The following is a 20,919-nucleotide window of genomic DNA, read 5'->3' on the forward strand; positions in this document are numbered from 1 at the left end:
CAAAAAGAAGCTCAGGGGCAGTGCCCAGTCCCTGAGTTCAAGTCCCAGGACTGGCACCCCCCCAAAAAAACCCCCAAAAAACCCAACTAGCCAACACGGGTGTCTCATGCATAGAATCCTAGCTATGTACAAGGCAAAAGATCATGAGGATCATAGTTCAAGGCCAGCCAGGTAAAATGTCCCCAAGACCCCATCTCAACCAATAGTTAGGCACAGTGGGGTTTGCCTATCCGCCCAGCCATGTGAGTGGCTGAGAGTACATCTTTAGGCCAGCCCCGGCAAAAGGCAAGAGCCCTATCTCAAAAAGAGGCAGAGCAAGCTGGGTGCCTATGGCTCCCGCCTGTCATCCTAGCTACTCAGGAGGCTGAGATCTGATGGTCATGGTTCAAAGCCAGCCTGGGCAGGAAAGTCTGTGAGCCCCTTAGCACCATTTAACCACCAAAAAGCCAGAAGTAGAGCTGTGACTCAAGTGGTAGAGCACCACCAGTCTTGAGCACAAAAACTCAGGGACAGCACCTAGACCCTGAGTTCAAGCCCCAATGCTGGCAAGCAGAGAGAGAGAGAGAGAGAGAGAGAGAGAGACAGAGAGACAGAGAGAGGCAGAGAGACAGAGAGACAGAGACAGAGAGACAGAGAGAATATGATGGTTATTTAATTACAAGTCTGAACATGGTTTCTAATGCAGAAAAGACATTTAACAGCATTGGTAGTTTCAGTTCTAGGGGGAAAAAATCTGATGGAGCTGCAGCTAAGAGGCTTCAGAAACTCTCAGTGGAAGAAAACACTCCAACTCTTGTTTCTCTTGTCCTTTAAAACTGGTATTTTCTTAAAAGGCAGGAGGAGGTGCAAAAGGGGAGGGAAGAAGGGCGAACATGCAATCATGCTGTTTGGTGTACACTATGTGGAAAGAAAAAACAAACCACACCAAACTTGTATTTCCTAGGTAGCACATGATTCTGGAAGTGTGTGTCTGTGTGTGTGTCTGTGTGTGTGTGTGTGTATGTGTGTGTGTGTGTCCTAGGGCTTGAACTCAGGCCTGGGTGCCATCCCTGAGCTTTTGTGCTCAAGGCTAGCACTCAAACACTTGAGCCACAGTGCCACTTGCCACTTTTTAGTAGTTGGAGATAATTATCTCATAGATTTTTCCTGCCCAGGCTGGCTTTGAACAGCCATCCTCAGATCTCAGCCTCCTGAGGAACTCGAAGTCTCAATTGACTACATTGTGAAGGATAAAGGTTCAGAGCTCTCAATACAATTGAAAAAACAATTCTAGACCATGAAAAGCACTGGTATCCGTATTTATAGAGTTTCATTACCTGACTTGCAGACAGTAGCAACACAAAACAGCAGTGTTTTCCTCTCAGTCAGTATCTGTAGAAGATTAGATGGAGGACAGGAATGGGGGGGCACCCAGTTTTATTTTTGTCTGAGTATTATAAACTAACAATGGAGAAAGATAGGAGATATCTGCAAAACTCACATGAAGGCTTCCGTTTTAAGTCAGGTACCAGTATCTCCTGCCTATTATCCAAGCTACTCTGGGGGCTGCTACCTGAGGCTCATAGCCAGCCCAAGGGCAGACAAAGCGGTGAGACCCTATAATTCCTGGCTCACCAGCAAATCCAGAAGTGGAGGTGTGGCTCAAATGGTAGAGCACCACAGTCTTGAGTGTCAAAGCTAAAGGACAGCACCAGGACCCTGAAGAGCAGGTAACCCTGAAGAATTTATTTAGGGAAATCGATGTTTCTCTACATAAGAAAAAAATGGGTGGATGGGTGGAAGGACTTCCCTGGTTGTGCTAGGCGTTTGGTTGGGAAGTGGCCCTGATTGAGCTTTTGCCATGTGACCGGCTGGCTGACTCACTTTGCTCAGTCTCCGGGGAGGTGATGTCATTTGGGGCGTGCAGCTCTAATGGTGGCCCAGCCAGCTGCTGGCTAGAAGCATGCGCCGAGCCGAGCTCGCTGGCCCAAATCAGAGGTGGCAGCTCTTCAGCGCCGTTTTGTTCATTCTGCTGTGGGTCACGGCAGCTGTCGTTCCGTCATCCTTGTCTCTGGTCTCTTCTTTCTCTTCTTCTGACTTCTCTTTGGCCCCTTGTCTCCCAGTTGCATCCCCTGCCTATGTGTGGCTGCTCTGTTTTCCTCTGCACAACAGGCCTGATCTTTGATAACACGGTAATGAGAGGAATCTAGGGGCTGGATGAGTTATTTCTGCTTTTATGTCCAATTCACAGGAGCTAGAAGTCTGGTAGAAAAAGCTTTGATTGTGGTCTCTGAAAGATATGGGTGTATTATTTTATTTATTTACTTACTGACTTATTTATTGTTGTTAGTCATGGGGCTTGAACTCGGGGCCTGGGCGCTGTCCCACTTGAGCCACATCTCCTCTTCCGGTTTCCTGGTGGTTCATTGGAGATAAGAGTCTCCTGGACTCTCCTGCTGGGGGCTGGCTTTGAACCATGATCCTCAGATTGCAGCCTCCTGAGTAGATAAGATGACAGACTTGAGCTACCAGCACCCAGCTCTGGTTGTAAAATTCTATTGCCATCATTACTCACTGTCAATCTTATCTGTAAACAGGTATCGATCTCAATTTTAAAGGGTTGTTAGGAAGATTGGATGAAGTGGTATATGAAGAAAAACTCAGGGGCTGGGAATGGGGCTCAGTGGTAGAGCGCTTGCCTAGCATGCATGAAGCCCTGGGTTCAATTCCTCAGCACCACATCCACAGAAAAAGCCTGACGGGGCGCTGTGGCTCAAGTGGTAGAGTGCTAGCCTTGAACAAAAGCAGCTCAGGGACAGCGCCCAGGCCCTGAGTTCAAGTCTCAGGACTGGCAACAAGAAAGAAAGAAAAACCCAGGCTGGGTGCTGGTGTCTCACACCTGCAATCAGCTGTTCAAGAGGCTGAACTCTGAGGATTGCAGTTCAAATCAGCCCCAGCAGATAGAACTGAGAAAGACCAATGACCAATTAGTCAGCCCAAAGGTGGAAGTAGAGCTTTGACTCTAATGGTGGAGTGCCAGCCTGGAGTAAAATAGATAAGGCAAACCAGACACTGGTGGTTCACACCTGTCATCCTAGCTACTCAGGAGGCTGAGATCTGAGGATGGCAGTTCAAAGCCAGCCCAGGCGGGAAAGTCTGTGAGACTCCTCTCCAATGAACCAACAAAGAGCCAGAAGTGGAGCTTTGGCTCAAGTGGTAGAGCACCAGCTCTGAGAGAGAAAAAAAAAAAGCTAAGGGATAGCTCCCAGATCCTGAGTTTAAGCCCGTTTTGGCACACACACACACACACACACACACACACATCCTGCCCCTTCATAATTCAGATCCTTGATGCAATTAGAGGCAGGCTGGGTCACCTTCGAGATGGAGGCCCCTTTATGTGTGTAAAGAGTGTGTTGCTTCAGTGGTGACAAGTGTGCTCCAACAAATCCACCACGATAGACTTCATACTCATGGAATTAGTGTCATGGCGTTAGAACCGAGATAAAAGTCTTTGGCAAAACCTGTAAAGAATAGTTCCGAGAAAAACAGAGGCCCAAATTTATAGGGTCTAAAAATAGGGGCTGAAGTGCAGCTGTGTTTAGCTTGTCAGCAGACCTGTTGAATCAAGACAGACTGGGGATTTTATTTCTCTGGCCCCTGAGCTCATTTGTCTTGTTTAAGAAAGGCCAGCAAACATTTCCAAATAGGGGTGGTATTTCTTTTTCTTTTTTTTCTTGTTGGTCATGGTGCACGAACTCAGGGCCTGGGCGCTGTCCCCGAGCTTCTTTTGCTCAAGGCTAGCGCTCCACCACTTGAGCTGCAGCACCAATTCTGGCTTTCTCAGAGTTCATTGGAAATAAGAGTCTTATGGACTTTCCTGGCCAGGATGGCTTTGAACTGTGATCCTCAGCTCTCAGCCTCCTGAGTAGCTGGGAGCCACTGGCGCCCGGCTCTAGCTCTCTGTTTTGCCTTTTACCATGCTCCGAGAAGGGAACTCGGGAAATGTTTCTGGCTAAATAGGGCTCTGCATAAGGAAGTATATAAAACTTATGCAAGTCCTTAATTAAGAAACAAGTGATTATGCTACCTTGGCATAATTATTATTACCTGGGATGATTAACTTCATTGAATGTGATTCCACAGCCATTAAATAGGAAAAGAAGCCTCAAATTTTAATTTTGTTAATGAGTTTGAGAACCATTAAAATATAAACTTCCGGGGCTGGGGATATAGCCTAGTGGCAAGAGTGCCTGCCTCGGTATACCCGAGGCCCGAGGTTCGATTCCCCAGCACCACATATACAGAAAACGGCCAGAAGCGGCGCTGTGGCTCAAGTGGCAGAGTGCTAGCCTTGAGCGGGAAGAAGCCAGGGACAGTGCTTAGGCCCTGAGTCCAAGGCCCAGGACCGGCCAAAAAAAAAAAAAAAAAATATATATATATATATATATATATATATATAAACTTCCCTGTTGAGGATACTTCATTAAAGATTCGGATATGAGAGTGAGGGAAGGGGTGACATTGTCTAAAAAGAAATGTACTTTACCAGACTTATTAACTGTAACCTCTCTGAACAGCACCTTTATAATAACAAATTTTTAAAAAAACATTTAAATCAGATTTAACTGGGCACAAGTTCATTCCCATAATCCTAACTACTCAGAAGGCTGCAATCTGAGGATCGAGGTTTGAAGCTTGACAGGGCAAGACAGTTTTTGATTCTTTTCTGCAGTGAACCACCAAAAAGCCAGAACTGGAAGCATAGCTCAAGTGGTAGAATGCCAGCCTTGAGTGAGAAAGCGAAGAGAGAAAGAGAGCACAGGGCCTGAGTTCAAGCCCTATTGTTGGCATTAAAAAGAAAAATCCAACCAGGCACTGGTGGCTCACGCCTGTCATCCTAGCTACTCAGGAGGAGCTGAGATCTAAGCATGGCAGTTCAAAGCCAGCCTGGGCAGGAAAGTCCTCAGGAGACTCCTATCTTCAGTGAACCACTCAGAAAATGGTAGTGGAGCTTTAAAGTGGTAGAGTGCCATCTTTGTGCAAAAGAGCTAGGGACAGTGTCCAGGACCTGAGTTCAAGTTCCACAATTGCCACACACAAAAAAATCAGATTCACTGGACCTAGAGAATCAGGTTGGGCCAAAAATGCATTCTCTTTAGCACATATCTTGGACAGGTCAGAATTCTGCACTGGGCTTACCTGGTGATTGTCACAGATTGTATTTTAGTGTCCGAGGAGAGATGTGATGGTGATTACTGTGATGGTGATGATGGTGGTGGTGGTGGTAGAGATGATGGGGATGACCATGAGGGTGATGATGGCAAACACGCCAGCCATTCGCCCGCACTGTACCATTCCCTGAGGTGTTGTGTGTTTTGTCTCATGTGATCTATTCTCCAAACTCGCTTCTGCCAGCATTACTTGAGCAGAGCCGAATGGGAAGAATGGTACCAGCGAGGTTTCTGTTGTTGTGGACATTCGATGCCCTAATTAATAAGAGACACAACATAGAAGCTGTCATGCCATAAACACGAAAGCCCTGAGCCAAGCGCCCAGTCTCGGGGAGCTACTGCGTGGCTTCTTCCTAAGATCTTTTTTGTGTTCCAGTTTACTTGTTTCCTGGCTTCAGGGTAGGTGTGGGGGGGGTATCTCTAGAAAGTTGTGGAAAGACTGTTCTCTGACAGTTCTAGGCAGGCATGTGTAGATGAGGTGACTCTCAGTCAACTGCTTTCTGAAGAGAGGCGCCATATTTCCTCCTCTAACACAACATATCGCATCTTTTTTTCCTCCCTTTAGATTGTGAAGTCTCCCTCTGAAAATGCCATTTCTAGAGCTAAGTGTGGTGGCTCAAACAGATAGTCTTACCTACTTAGGAATCAGATATTGGGGAATCCTACTTTGAGGCCAACCCAAGCAGATAGCTAGCTAGGTAGCTAGATAGATGATAGCTAGAAGAAGAAGATGATGATGATGAAGAAGATAGATAGCTATGACAGACGGGTAGATAATAGACAGGTAGATAGACTAAAAAGACTAAACGACTTCATTTCAACCAATCACCCAAGCTACATGGGGAAGCACACAAACAGGAGAATCACAGTCCAGGGCAGCCTAGACATAAAACAAGACCCTATCTAAAAAAAAATAACCAAGGGGGCTGGGAATGTGGCTTAGTGGTAGAGTGCTTGCTTAGCATGCATGAAGCCCTGGGTTCAATTCCCCAGCACCATATAAACCGAAAAAGCCAGAAATAGATCTGTGACTCAAGTGGTAGAGTGCTAGCCTTGTGCACAGAGAGGCTCAGGCAAAACAAAACAAAACAAAACAAAAAACCAAGGCATGGGCTGGGAATGTGGCCTAGTGGCAAGAGTGCTTGCCTCCTATACACGAAGCTCTTGGTTCGATTCCCCAGCACCACATATATGGAAAACGGCCAGAAGGGGCGCTGTGGCTCAGGTGGCAGAGTGCTAGCCTTGAGCGGGAAGAAGCCAGGGATGGTGCTCAGGCCCTGAGTCCAAGGCTCAGGACTGGCCAAAACAAAAACAAACAAAAAAACAAGGCATTAGTGCATTAATGGATTAAGTGGTACAGTGCCTGCCTAGCAAGCACAAGGTTCTGAGTTTCAAACCAGGATCTTCAGATCTCAGCTTCCTGAGTAGCTAGGATGATGGGCATGAGCCACAGTGCCTGGCTGGATTGATTCTTTCCTTCCTTCCTTCCTTCCTTCCCCCCTCCCTCCCTCCCTCCTTCCTTTGCCAGTTCTGGGGCTTGAACTCAGGGCCTGGGCACTGTCCCTGGCTTCTTTTTGCTCAAGGCTAGCACTCTGCCACTTGAGCCACAGCGCCACTTCCGGCCTTTTCTGTGTCTGTGGTGCTGAGGAATCGAACCCAGGACTTCATGCATGCTAGGCAAACATTCTACCACTAGGCCAAACTCCTGGCCCTGCTTGCTTTATTTCCAAGGAGGCTGTTCTTTCTTCCCTTGGTCGGGCTGGGCTCTGCCCATGAGCCAGAGCCTGTCCTCAAGCTACCCCAGGCCCTGGTCCTCGCGCTGGCTTTGTCCTGGTGAGTGATGATAGAGCGCAGGAAGGCAGGAAGGGAGGAAGCGGTTCCAGGGCTGGGTGGGTGGAGGTCAGGGTGGAGCCCAGCTGGGTAAGGGTGTGTGTGTCAGGCAGGCAGCAGGAAGGAGGGCTGGGTTGCTGTTCCCTGACCAGTTCTCAGTCCTGGCGTGCTCTTGCTCTTTTGCTCTCCTCTTTCTCTCCTTTTTCTCTCTCCTTCCCCCTCTTTCCCTCTGTCATGTCTCTCTCCTCTCTTTCTCTCTGTCATGGCTCTCTCCTCTATCTTCCCCTCTCTCCTCTCCCATAGGATTCCAAGGCCTCGGCCTTGAAGACACTTGGTGTGCATGCTGGGGTCAAGCCTGAGGCTTTAACTATGGCCACACTTCCTTCCATTCTCCATGGAACTGTGGTGTGGACTTCAGTCCAGACACCTTCCGAGAGACACCCACTCTTGCCGGGCACTGGGGCCTGTTACCCCAGCCTCCCCCTGCCTGTCACCCAGACTTCCTCCCACCTGTCACCCTGGCCTCCTCAAGAGGCCAAGACCTGAGGTCAGAGCCAGCCCAGGGACAAAGATCTGTTAGACGCTCATCTCGAGTCAACGAGCAAAACACCTGGGTATGTAGGTGGGGATCCATGAGTGGTAGAGCACCAGCCATGAGCAAAAAAGAAAGCCATGTAAGAACATGAACCCCTGCATTCAAGCTCCTAGTAAGGGGATTTGGGGGTGGGGGGCAAGAGAGAGTAAGGAGGGGTTGGGAATGGAAGGAAGAAAGGAAAAAAGAAGAAAGGTAGTAACAAAAAAGAAGGAAGGAAAGAAAGAAGAAAGGAAAGAAGGAAAAGATAGAAAGGATGAAAGAAGGAAAAGGAAAGAAAAATCACAGAAGGAATGAAAGAAGGAAGGAAGGAAGGAAGGAAAGAAAAAGGAAGAAAAGGAAAGAAGGAAAGAAAGAAGAATGATAAAAAGAAAGGAGAGAAGCCAGGAACAGACAGAAGGAATGCAAGAAGGAAGAGGAGAAAATGTAGGAAGGAAGGAAGTAGAGAGAAGGAAAGAAAAAAGGAGACAATGGAAGGAAGGAAAGAAAGGAGAGAGGAAAGAAAGAAAAAAGTAAGTAAGGAAGGAAAGAGAGTGGAGGAAGGGAGGAAGGAAAAAAGAAGGAAGGAGAAGACAAGGAAGGAAGGATGGAAAGAAGGGAAGGAAAAGAAGAGAGGACAGGAGAGGTGGCAGTGCTCTCCCGGTCTTCGTCCTCTTGTCCCTCTTGGTGGCTCTGTGGGGGGCTCTCATGAGGAGGATGGGGGTCCCCGAGACCTGCTTGTCCCTCTGCTCCCTGAGGTGGAGAGGAAGGTCCCCAGGCCACCATGGCTCCATTTATTCCCTCATACCCCCCACCACCATCATCATCACCATCTCCCTCCTTCCTTCCCTCCATCTCTCGCTCTCTCTGTTTCATTTCCACCTCCTTTTCATCACGTCTGTGTTAAAACAAAAACCATTGTTTATTGAAAAGGCCTGTTTGTCTAATGCTCCTGGAATTTAGTGGCTGGAGCCTTTTCCATTTCTTTTTCTTTCTTTCTTTTTTTTTTTTTTATATTCAGTTCAGACCTTGGGATGTGGCCGACTGGTTACGAAACCTCGGATGGGATCAGTCCTAGGATGGAATTATTCCTAAGATGGAATAATTGGCACCAGGGGACCCCCCCCACCCACCCACCTGTAGCCGGTCAGCTTGCTTCTGTGTGTGGCTGGAGTTGGTTGGTAGAGGGAGAGTTGGCGACTGTGACCATCGAAGCTTTGTTCAGGGAGTGGGTGGGGATGATATTTTGGAATCATTTTCAAACTGGCTGCCTCTCGCTTAGCTGTAGACCTCAGGGGTTAGCTCTTCCTCTCAGCCTCTCTCTGGACCCGAATCAGAAGCTCTGAGCCCTGTTACTTGAGCCTGGGCAGCTTTGCGATCTAGAGGATCATGGTTCAAAGCCAGCCCTGGCAGGAAAGTCCCTTAAGACTCTTTATCATCTCCAGTGAACCAACAAAACAAAAGCTAGAAGCAAAGCTGAGGCTCAAGGGGTAGAGTTGTCAGCCTTGAACGAAAGAACCGAGAGAGAGAGTTCCAGGCCCCAAGTTCAAGCCCCAGAACCAGCATTTAAAAAAAAAAAGGTTATAAGTAAGTGGGATAACATAGATTGGGTTTTGGAAATTTGCACTTAGTTATAAGTGGGTAGGGTAAGGAAGAGAGCAGCCATTTCCCTCTCTGCACCCCTTGTATTGGGAGATGATAAACAACCTGTTATGTCCTCTCTGTCTTTTGTCTCTCTGTCTCTCTCTCTCTCTCTTCTCACTCTGATATGGCTTTGTTTTCCTTTTATATCATTTTCTTGGCATAAACAGTTGTGAACCACCACTTAAAGTAGCTGCATATGCCTGTGTTAGCATGGTGTTGGTAGCTGTGGTAACAAATAACCCCTCACTGTTAGTGTGTCAGCCCGATAGAAGTTTGTTTATTGTCCGCATCTCAGCCAAATAAGGCTACATAATTTCTTCCTCACCACGATCTGAGGCTCCCAATGTCTCTTCTTCTGCCGGCTCTGCCATCCCTAGGACTAGAAAATCTTTTTTAAAAATTGTTATTATAAAGGGGATGTACAGCGGGGTGATAGTTTCATAAGTCAGGTCATGAGCACGTTTCTTTTTGGACAATGTCTTCCCTTCCCTCACTCTCTCTCAATTTTTCCCTCCCGTCCCCACCCACAAAGTGGTAGCGTTCATTTTCCACATAGTGTCCAGTGAGGACCACAGCTGCATCGGTTCAACCTCTGTCCCCCCCCCCATTTCTGTGCCCCCACAAAAGACAGATCAACAAATAAGAAGAAAATAAAACCAAAACAGCAACAAAGAGAAAAATCTCTTGTTTCCACTTCCTGGAGTGGACTACTGAATCTCGTGAGCCAAGCCAGCCCAGGGCAGGAAGTCCGTGAGATTCTTTTCTCCAATGAACCATCCAAAAGCCAGAAGTAGTGCTGTGGCTCAAGTGGTAGAGTGCCAGCCTTGAGCAAAGGGACAGCACCCAGGTCCTGAGTTCAAGCTCCAGAACTGGCACAAAAAGGAAAAGAAAAAGCAAAAACAAAACCCTTTAGCTCCATGGGGACAGAAGGAAAAAACAGAGAAAGTACTCTGACCTCTTAAACCTGGAAGTGGCCCATATCCCTCCCATACCTTCCACTCACTGTCCATTGGTGAGAACTGGTCACATGGTCATAGCTAGCTTCAAGGGATGCTGGGAAATGTAGTCCAAGCCTGAGACATCATCTCCATTGTAGCCCCCTGAGGTCACACTCCGGGGAAGAAGAGGGGCACTTGTTCCTGAAAGATGAAAATGATGAGGTGGTAGGACCGGCAGGAACTGAAGAGTGGGGTGCATGTGGGGTGGCGGGAACATCAGAGGACAAGGTGAGGACTGGGCAAGTCAAGGAAATGGCGCAGGTGGGAGGAAGGAAAGAGGGCAAGAGGGAAGGCTCTTGCTAGTTGTGCCAGCATCGAGTGCAAACGGCGGGGGTGGGGGGTGGGATCTGTAGGGGAAATTAGTAAAATTAAAAGAAAAGCAATCAGCATTGAAAGCAAACGGACTCAGGGTTGCGAAACTTGTTCTCCCTAAGTGTACACATTCACAAAATACCAGAGAAACACAAACACTGCAGAACGAATCTCACTGCTTAGTCTCTTTATTTCCATCATCACAAGGGCCCTGGTGGTGTGGGTAGGAGCTGAGCCAACCCAGGGCTTGAACTCAGCACCTGGGCACTGAAGGCAGTTCTAGGAGTCTCTACTAGAGATGGATTGTTGGACAAGAGGCCAAACACATGAGCACTGGGCGGGGGCTGGGGGGACACTTGCCACATGGCCGACAACAGCTCAGATGAGCTCAAGGAGGCCCACATGCCTGGGAATTCAGTGGACGAGGGGGAGAAAAGATGGCAGCCATGGGAAAGGCCACAGAGGTCCAGGTGAGGCCTGATTGGCTACGCTTAATGGGTGGGTTTAATTAAGTGAGTTGCTGAAGAGTCTCTAGCCATGGGATGTGTGTGTGTGCACGCACACACACATATATGAATGCACACACACACACACACACACACCAGTATTAGGACTTGAACTTGGGGCTTGAGCAATGTCCCTTGGCTTTTTCACTCAAGGCTGATGCTCTGCCACTTGAACCACAGCTTCATTCTAGAGTTGAGTTGTTTATTTGGACATAAAGAGTCTCAGGCTGGGTGGGTACTCACTGGTAGCTCCCACCTGTCATCCCAGCTACTCAGGAGGCTGAGATCTGATGATCACAGTTCAAAGCCAGCCTGGGCAGGAAAGTCTGTGAGACTCTTTATCTCCAGTGAACCACCAGTAAACTGGAAGTGGCACTGTGGCTCAAGTGGTAGAGTGCCTTGAGGAAAAAGAGCTGAGGGACAGCACCTAGTCCCTGAGTTCAAGACACCCCCCACCCCCCACACACAACAAAAGCCCCCCAAAACCCCAAAAACCAAGTCTCAGGGACTTTCCTACCCAGGCTGGCTTCGAACCAGCATCTTCACATCTCAGCCTCTTGCATAGCCAGAATTACAGGCTTGAGTCATTGGCACCCGTCTCTTACTGATGTTTGAAGATTCCCTGCCCTCGGGGCTGGGGGGAATGGATAGAAGAGGAAGAGGGGAGCAAGCAGGGGGGCCCAGGCCAGGAAGCTGTCTTTCTCCTACAGAGCCAAGGCCACTTAAATTCATGGCCAAGACACTGTGAGCCGCTCTCTATGGCATTCAACTGCTCACCCTTCATAAAATACAGCCCCGAGATTTTTCTCCTGTGGCTTTTAGAAGGTATAAGTATTTCATAAAGCCCCTTATAAACATGGACCATATGCCTGTTCGAGCTGTAGTGTGTGATTCATATTGAGACACAAAGGACCCCTACAAGGTTGGGGGGTGCGGGGGAGGAACCCTCAACTTTGCTTCCTGAGCACCAATGATCTGTTATAGCCTAGGGCTGAAAAGATGCTTTTGTGCCTTTTCCACCAGCCATGACTCTCCGAGGAAGAATAGGAGCTGGCGGGCTTGGAATCACACAGTACGATCATTTATATATAGTTATTTATTGAGGTAATAAATTGGAATGGTTGAGCCTTTTTTTTTTTGTGTGTGTGTGTGTGTGTGTGTGCCAGTCCTGGGGCTTGAACTCAGGGCCTGGATGCTGTCCCTACCTGCTTGGGCCACAGCGCCACTTCTGGTTTTCTGGTGGTTCATTGGAAATGAGAGTGTCACAGACTTTCCTACCTAGGCTGGCTTTGAACCGTGATCCTCTAGATCTCAGGCTCCTGAGTAGCCAGGATGACAGGCGGGAGTCTCCAGCACCCGACATGGAATTACTGGGATTTTGATGATCTTGGTTGCTTGTTTAATGACATGATCACTTGCTGAGCTGTGCCCATTCTGTGAGTATCAAGCTGAGCAGATAGAATCACGGTGGTTTGAAGAATAACCGGCCAATCTGGCAGAATGGAAAAAAAAAAAAAAGCTGATATTTTGATTCTCTTCTTCATTTCAGTCATGGTTTCAAGGATTTTCACGCACCAACAGCGATCTTAAAGGAAGCTTCTAGATGCCCCTCTCTGGGCTCATGAAGCAGCAAGATATTATTAGTTTTTTTTTTAATGAAAGCAGCCAAACCCTGTGTGAAGTCTAGAAAATTCTTTCTGTCTCCCCCTCCTATGGACTCACACGGGGTAACAGCTGTATTTCTCTTAGCTTCCAGAACCCATGTGGTTCAACTCAGGTCTGAAACCCTCGATTGAAGGACTAAATTCTTTAAAACCCTGAGGGGTCTCAGGGCGACTTCTGAGCCCGGGCCTTGAACCTGTCATAAAACGGAATGGACAATATATTTTTAACTGTGGAGAGCCGGGAGTTCATGTAGCCTCTGAAGGTTTCTCTCTGTGAATCTAAAGCATGTTATTAATCATTCTGGAAGCCCCAGGATGGCCTTTCTCATTATCCTATGCTATTAAGACAAAGTCCTTTTTCAAAATTTTAATGTATGTGTGTGTGTGTGCGCGTGTGTGCATGGGTGCCTGTGTGTATGTGTGTGTGGTGTGTGTTGGTACAGGGAATTGAACTCAGGGACTTTCTGCTTGTACTTGTTTGGTTTTTTTTTGTGTTATTTTTTATTTCTGCACAAGGCTGGCAGTCTAGTGCTTGAACCATACCTCCACTGCTATCTTTTGCTGGTTAATTGGAGATAAGAGTCTTGCAGGCTTCCCCACCCCCCCCCAGTTCCTTGTGGGGCTTGAACTCAGGGCTTGGGCACTGTCCCTAAGCTCTTTTGCTCAAGACTAGCACTCTACCACATTGAGCCACAGCGCCACTTCCGGTTTTCTGGTGGTTTCATTGGAGATCAGAGTCTCATGGACTTTCCTGCCTAGGGCTGGCTTTGAACCGTGATCCTCAGATCTCAGCCTCCTGAGTAGCCAGGACTACAGGTGTGATCCATTGGTGCCTCTTTGTAAAAGAATTTCTAAGTCAGGAGCCAGATTCGCTGGATATTTCTTTTCCTTTAAGAAGTAAAAGCAGCCTGGTGCTGGTGGCTTATGCCTGTCATCCCAACAACTCGGGAGGCTGAGATCTGCAGGACCGAGGTTCAAAGCCAGCCCAGGCAGGAAAATCCATGAGACACTAATTTCCAATGAACCACCCCCACCCCCACCCCACTCTGCAAAAAGGGCAGATATGGAGCTGTGACTCAAGTGATAGAGCACCAACCATCCTTGAGCAAAAGAAGCTCTGGGATAGCACCCAGGCCAGGAGTTCAAGCTCCAGGATGGTTACAAAAAATAAAAATAAAAAATAGGGAAGAAAAAGCATCCATAGAGCTGGTGAATAGTTATGCAAAATAAATGTATTGGAGAGTAAGTAAAGCTTTTCTTTGCCCTTCTAGAGTCCCAGTGCCTGCCAGGCTAATGATCTAATGATGATTTGCACGTAGAGCGATGAGCAGCCATAATTAAAAATCTCTAATCTAGCTGAGAAGCTTCCAGAAACAAGATACCCTTACTCGCTTGCCACTTATGGCCTGCTTTGGGGGTGAACAGAGTTTCTGAAGTACTTTGAATCAACTGTGTTTAGAGCTCTGTCTAGCCAGTGTTTATAACTGAATTCATCCAAAGATAAAGCTTTTCTTTCTTTCTTTCTTTCTTATTTTTTTTTTGGTCTCTTTTCCTGGCATAATTCCCATGTTGGAAGACTCAGACTATTTATTTAGTCGTGTGTTTCAGAAAGTTGTGTGTAATGTTATTTCTCAAGCCAAGGGTTAGTGACTTCGCATCTGTAACACGTGGCCGCTTGAGAGGAGAGACCCAGATCCTCTGGAGAGGCCCAGATCAGGAGGATCACAGTTCAAAGCCAGCCTTGGTCAGGAGAGTTCATGAAGTACCTAATCTCCAACAACTCAGCAAAAAGCCAGAAGTGGGGATGAGGCTCAAGGGGTAGAGTGCCGGGCTTGAGCTTAAAAGCCAAGTGAGAGGGCTGGGAATATGGCCTAGTGGTAGAGTGCTTGCCTAGCATGCATGAAGCCCTGGGTTCGATTCCCCGGCACCACATATATAGAAAAAGCCAGAAGTGGCGCTGTGGTTCAAGTGGTAGAGTGCTAGCCTTGAGCAAAAAGAAGCCAGGGACAGTGCTCACGCCCTGAGTTCAAGCCCAAGGACTGGCAATAAAATAAAAGCCAAGTTAGAGCAGAAGTCCCTGAGTTCAAGTCCCAGTACTGACTGGCATAAAAAATAAAAAAAAATAAGACAAGCAGGAGGGAGGAAACTATCGCTTTCTATTTTTGTTTAATTTGTCCCTGTGACTCTGCTAAGCTAAGAAAGGCTTGCTTCTTTCCTTCTTCCCTTCTTCCCTTCTTTCCTTCCTTGCTTCATTGCTTGCTTCATTTTTTAATGGAGAAAACAGTTATGCAGGGGCTGGGAATGTGGCCTAGTGGCAAGAGTGCTTGCCTCGTATATATGAAACCCTAGGTTCGATTCCTCAGCACCACATATATACAGAAGGCCAGAACTGGCCCTGTGGCTCAAGTTGGCAGAGTGCTAGCCTTGAACAAAAAGAAGTCAGGGACAGTGCTCAGGCCCTGAGTTCAAGCCCCAGGACTGGCAAAAAAAAAATTTAATTAATTAAACAGTTATGCAGCCAGTGACAGCCACACTGTCCATTTTCCATCTTCTTCACAGCCACAGACTCACAGACTGAGAGGTCAAACCCAGGCACTCTTTTTCTTTTCTTTTTTTCTTGCCATGGGGCTTGAACTCCAGGCCTGGATGTTGTCCCTGAGCTCTTCAGCCCAAGGCTAGAACTCTACCATTTGAGCCGGCTTTGAACTGCTATCCTCATATCTCATCCTCCTGAGTAGCTGGGATGACAGGCGTGAGTTATGGTGCCTGGCCAACATATACACACACACATATATACATACACACACATATATATCATACACATACATGTGCCTATATATGTATATGCTTATATACATATATATCATACACATATATGTACATGTATGTGTGTGTGTGTATGTATAATTCCAGGGCCATTCATTTGTTAGGAGAAGTAAAGTTTTAGCAACTCGGTTCTGTGCCAGAGCCCAATCCTGAGAAATTCCTCTACTGAATTCCTGTGCTGAGCAAGAAGGGAAAGCATGCTTCCAATAATGACAAAGAAACCACTAAATGAGTGCCGCTGCTTTGTCCTCTGTGGCTCAAAGCAAACAAGCACAGTACAGGAGGGATGGGGGAAGCTGTCCTTCTTGGGGGGGGGGGGGGACTCTGTCCTGTTTCTAATTGCTACACCCTCCCCTGCCTCAGCCCACATAGCTCCCCGTGGTTTGAGTCCTGGCCTGCCCCCAGCTACTGGGACATGTAATAAGAAACCCACTTGCCAGCTGCCTAATTAAAACAGCTTCATGCAGCCACTGCCAGAAAGCAGCCCGCACACCCGGAGATGTCAGGGCGCATTCATCACCCAAAATCAGATGCAGCACAGGGGGACTTTGCTTCTCAGTGAGTTCCGGTTTATGTCACTGTAGATGAAGAGACAGTCCCTGAACTGGGCCATGGCAGCTCACGCCTGTCATCCATCCCAGCCACTCAAGAGGCTGAGATCTGAGGATGGCGGTTCAAAGCCAGCGCAGGGACAGGGAATCACCAGAAAACGGAGTGGAGCCGTGGCTCAAGTGGTGGAGCACCAGCCTTAATTAAGCACAAAGAGGCTCAGGGACAGTGCCCAGGCCTTGAGCTCAAGCTCCAGGACAAAAAAAAAAAAAAAAAAAAAAAGAAAGAAAGAAGCAATTCCTCTCTTACAGTCCCTCTCTTGCAGTCCCTGATTATCTGTTGTTTTCCTCATCCTTGTGTGGGAGACATTGCCTTCCCCTTTGGCTCCATGCACTCTTAAGTAAACAGTATTTTAGGGAGATGCCAGAATCCACCATTGGAATCATTCTTTTCTTTCTGTTTTAAACTATGGTGTGTGTGTGTGTGTGTGTGTGTGTGCGCGCGCGCACTGGTATTGAGGTGTGAACTCAAGGCTCCATGTTCCCCCTTGGCTTTCTTACCCAAGGGTGGTGCTCGACCCCTGGGCCACACTTCCGCTTCGGGCCTTTGGCTGGTTGGCTGGGGATGAGAGTCTCTGGGGCTTTCCTGCCCGGGCTGGCTTTGAACCGCGACCCTCAGCTCGGAGCCTCTTGCTCAGCAGGGATGACAGGCCTGAGCGCCGGGATGGTTTCTTAAATGATCGCGCCCACGTTCCGAGGAGGCTGACTTGGCGGCGGGCTGGCGGACACGGAAGAACACCTGCCGGCCGCCATTCCCGCGTGCACGGGGCCTGGCGGCGCTCCCGATGGAGAGGTTCAGAGTGCCACCCCAGGGCATTGTGGGAACAAGGAACATTTGCGTGGAAACCCAGGGCATCATGGGAACAAAGAACATTTGAGCGGAAACCCAGGGCATTATGGGAACAAAGAACATTTGAGCAGAAACCCAGGGCATTATGGGAACAAAGAACATTTGAGCGGAAACCCAGGGCATTATGGGAACAAGGAGGATTTGCGTGGAAACCCAGGGCATCATGGGAAGAAACATTTGAGCAGAAACCCAGGGCATTATGGGAAGGAGCATTTGAGCGGAAACCCAGGGCATTATGGGAAGAAGGAGCATTTGAGGAGAAACCCAGGGCATTATGGGAAGGAACATGTGAGTGGAAACCCAGGGCATTATGGGAAGAAGGAGCATTTGAGGAGAAACCCAGGGCATTATGGGAACAAGGAACATTTGAGTGGAAACCCAGGGCATTATGGGAAGGAACATGTGAGCGGAAACCCAGGGCATTATGGGAAGAAGGAGCATTTGAGGAGAAACCCAGGGTGTTATGGGAAGGAGCGTTTGAGCGGGAAAAACTCCAGAGCAGGAAGAAGGAGCCTTTCCTGAGAGGAGTTCAAGGCACTAGGGGAAGAAAGAGCACCGCAGTGTGCCGACCCCCCCCCCCCAGCTGTGTCCCCCTCTCCTCCTCCGTCCCCCCTTCCTCCTCTGCTCCTGCCCTTCCTCCCCCTCCTTCATGCCTGCCCCCCCTCCATCCCAGTCCCCCTCCTTCACCCCCTCTCCCGCATGCATCCCCGTTCCCCTCCATCCCAGTCCCCCTCTTCCATCCCCTCCCTCCCTTCTCATCCCCCACCCTCCCTCCTCCTTCCCTGTCCCCCTGACCATCCGCATCCCCTCACCGTCCCAGTCCGCCCTCCGCCCCTGTCCCCTGACCGGTCCCGTGCCGTTGATCTTTGCAGCCCAGGGTGCGGGATGTCATCAGCCCCATCGTGTTCGAGGCCGCCTACAGCCTGGGAGCCCACAGGGCTGGGGAGGAAGAGGAGGAGAGGGAGCTGCCGGCGCTGACTCCGGTGCTACGCTGGAAGAAGGGACAGAAGATCGCCCAGAAGAACCAGGTCAGACCCCTAAGCCCACTGCCGGGCCTTGGTGGCAGGGGGACAGGACGGAAAGAATGTCCGTTGGGGCACAGCCCGTCCTGCTTGGGGAAAGGATGCAGCAGACCATATGAGTTGTGTCCAGCTGTGGCAGGATTCAAGCCATCGAGACTGTCCTCCAGTTGTTAGGAAAATATCACCCCTATTAGGGGCGGTGGCTCATGCCTGTCCTCCCAGCTTCTCAGGAGGCAGAGATGTCAGGAGCAGGGAGGGTTCAAAGCCAGCCCAGGCAAGAAAATCCATGAGACTCTTCTCTCCAGGAAACCAGAATTGGAGCTGTGGCTCAAGTGGTAGAGCACTATTCTTGAGCAAAAAAAAAAAAAAAAAAAAGGTTAAGCACAGTGCCCAGGCCCTGAGTTCAAGCCCCAAGACTGGCACATACACAATACAAGTGTGCAAGTTAATCACTAGCTCAGTTTTTGGCCTTGGGAGAGTCCCAGAGAAATTGTTATGACTTTATTACAGGAACATGAGAGGAACAAAATAATCTCTTGAGCATGGGACTGTTTTAAGATGATAAGATTTTTATTTTATTTTATTTCTTGCCAGTCCTGGGGCTTGAACTTAGGGCCTGGGCGCTGTCCCTGAGCTTATTTTTTTTTTGCTCAAGGCTAGCACTCTACCACTTGAGCCACAGTGCCACTTAATGGCCTTTCTTTTCTTATTTGGTGGTTCATTGGAGAGAGGAGGCTCACAACTTTCCTGCCCCCGCCAGCTTCAAACTGCGATCGTCACATCTCAGCCTTTTGAGTAGCTAGGATGACAGGTGTGAGCCACAGGGGCCATGAAAACATTTTTGAGGTGACCTCTTACAGTCACTTAGCTCACAATAGCCTTCCTTTCCCCTCCTTCCTTTGAGTTATTTCTATAGTACTTACTTCCTTTTCCTCGTTTGTTTGTTGTTGTTTTCTTTTTCTTCCTGGGAAAGAGAGCAAATAATGCACTGAAGTCTTCTAGCCCTTCCTCTTGGAAATTTGGCTCTTTTTGCCCCAGAGTGTCCAAAGGAACTTGGGAAGTTCTTCTCCCCCCTCCCCCCAGATGTTCCCCCTATAATCAAGGAAGGGAATGTTGCCTGGGGAGACTTTATTCTTTTGGAAATGTGGTATGGGAATAGGAAGTTCAGAATTTTCCTATCTGGTGAAGTCTACACTCTATTAGACACCAAATTTGCTGGAGGCCATGCTGTATTCTGAGAAGCCATTGAACTTATTCTGCAGAAAAGAGGTGGGGGAGAGGAGGGGGGGGCGACATCCCCTGGAGCTGTGTTTGTGAAAGGGGGATTAAGAACCCCACAAACATAAGGAGTAATAATGACAAATTTTAATAGTGAGTAAGAATAAGTTACAGTTTAAAAGGAGAAAATAGCCAGGCGCTGGTGGATCACTCCTGTCACCCTAGTTACTCAAGCTGTGGTTTACTCCCAGGTTATGAAGTGCTGTTCCAATCGGCTTGTTGTGTCTTTCACAGACAGTCTTTGAAAGGAATTGCCTGTCGGAGGACTGTGCAGCTGACCTGCAGCTTCGGGGCAAGCTGTTGCTTTCCAGGTACATCATGCCTCTTTTCCTAACACTGTTCTCTGAGAGACTTGCATCCTCCAATTAACCAGCAAAAGCCAGCGGTGAGATGTGGCTCAAATGGTAGAGCGCCAGTCTTGAGTGAAAAAGCCAAGGCTTATGATGATAGACAAATATGGCCCCATGCCAGCGGCTCAGGCCTGTCATCCTAGCTACTCAGGATGCTGAGATCTGAGGATTGCAGTTCAAAGCCAGCTCAGACAGAGAAGTCCATAAGACTTGCATCTCCAGTTAATCACCAAAAGCCGGAAGTGGTGCTAGGGCTCAAGTAATGCTAGCCTTGAGCAAAAAAAAAAAAAAAACAACTTAAGGACAGTGCCTCTACCCCAAGCTCAAGCCCTACTACTGGTATGCGCGCGCACACACACACACACACACACACATACACACACACACACCACACACTTAAAATATATGTAGATTGTGTACATTTTGAACAATGAAAACTCCCCCTCATAAGCTAATGTACTAATGTATGCTGAGTTAAAACTTATAAGAGAGGGCTGGGGATATAGCCTAGTGGCAAGAGTGCCTGCCTCGGATACACGAGGCCCTAGGTTCGTTTCCCCAGCACCACATATACAGAAAAAGCGGCCAGAAGCGGCGCTGTGGCTCACGTGGCAGAGTGCTAGCCTTGAGCGGGAAGAAGCCAGGGACAGTGCTCAGGCCCTGAGTCCAAGGCCCAGGACTGGCCAAAAAAAAAAAAAAAAAAAAAAAAACTTATAAGAGAAAGAGGTGTGTTGTAAAATAAATAAAATAACAGCCAGTATTTCAAGGGAATAGTTTGCTGTTTCGTACATCTCCTAATCTACTTTATATATCTAATTTCAAGCAAGGTGCCAGTGGCTCATGCCTGTAAACCTAGCTACTCAGGAGGCTGAGATCTGAGGATCATGGTTCAAAGACAGCTCGGGCAGAAAAGTCCAGTTAACCGCTCAAAAACTGGAAGTGGCACTGTGGCTCAAGTGATAGAGCGCCAGCCTTGAACAAAAGACACAGGGACAGCACCTAGGCCTTCAGTTCAAGCCCCAGAACTGGAACTGGTGTATACACACACACACACACACACACACACACACACGGAATCAAATTAAAGTACCACATATTTCTTCTAACAAGGCCTCTGAAGACGCTGGGGGTGAGGGAAGCATTTGTTTCTGGTTCTGTTTATTAAAGACACAAGGAAATCCATCAACGCTTTCGTGAGCTCAAGAAAATGCAGGCGTTAGAACAGAGAACACTGATGCTGAGGTTCA

General features: G+C 48.3%; 1 protein-coding gene across 1 annotated transcript in view; it reads left to right on the forward strand.

Moving 5' to 3' along the window:
* Positions 1 to 20,919, forward strand: part of Itga9 (integrin subunit alpha 9) — a 111,825-nt gene that overhangs the window by 56,672 nt on the left and 34,234 nt on the right. The window contains exons 16-17 of the mRNA XM_048334593.1: positions 17,895 to 18,050; positions 19,557 to 19,633. Of these exons, the coding sequence (XP_048190550.1) occupies positions 17,895 to 18,050; positions 19,557 to 19,633 (233 nt within the window). The remainder of the gene's footprint in view (positions 1 to 17,894; positions 18,051 to 19,556; positions 19,634 to 20,919) is intronic.

The sequence above is a fragment of the Perognathus longimembris genome, chromosome 26 (genome assembly GCF_023159225.1).
Source record: "Perognathus longimembris pacificus isolate PPM17 chromosome 26, ASM2315922v1, whole genome shotgun sequence".
Lineage (NCBI taxonomy): Eukaryota > Metazoa > Chordata > Mammalia > Rodentia > Heteromyidae > Perognathus > Perognathus longimembris.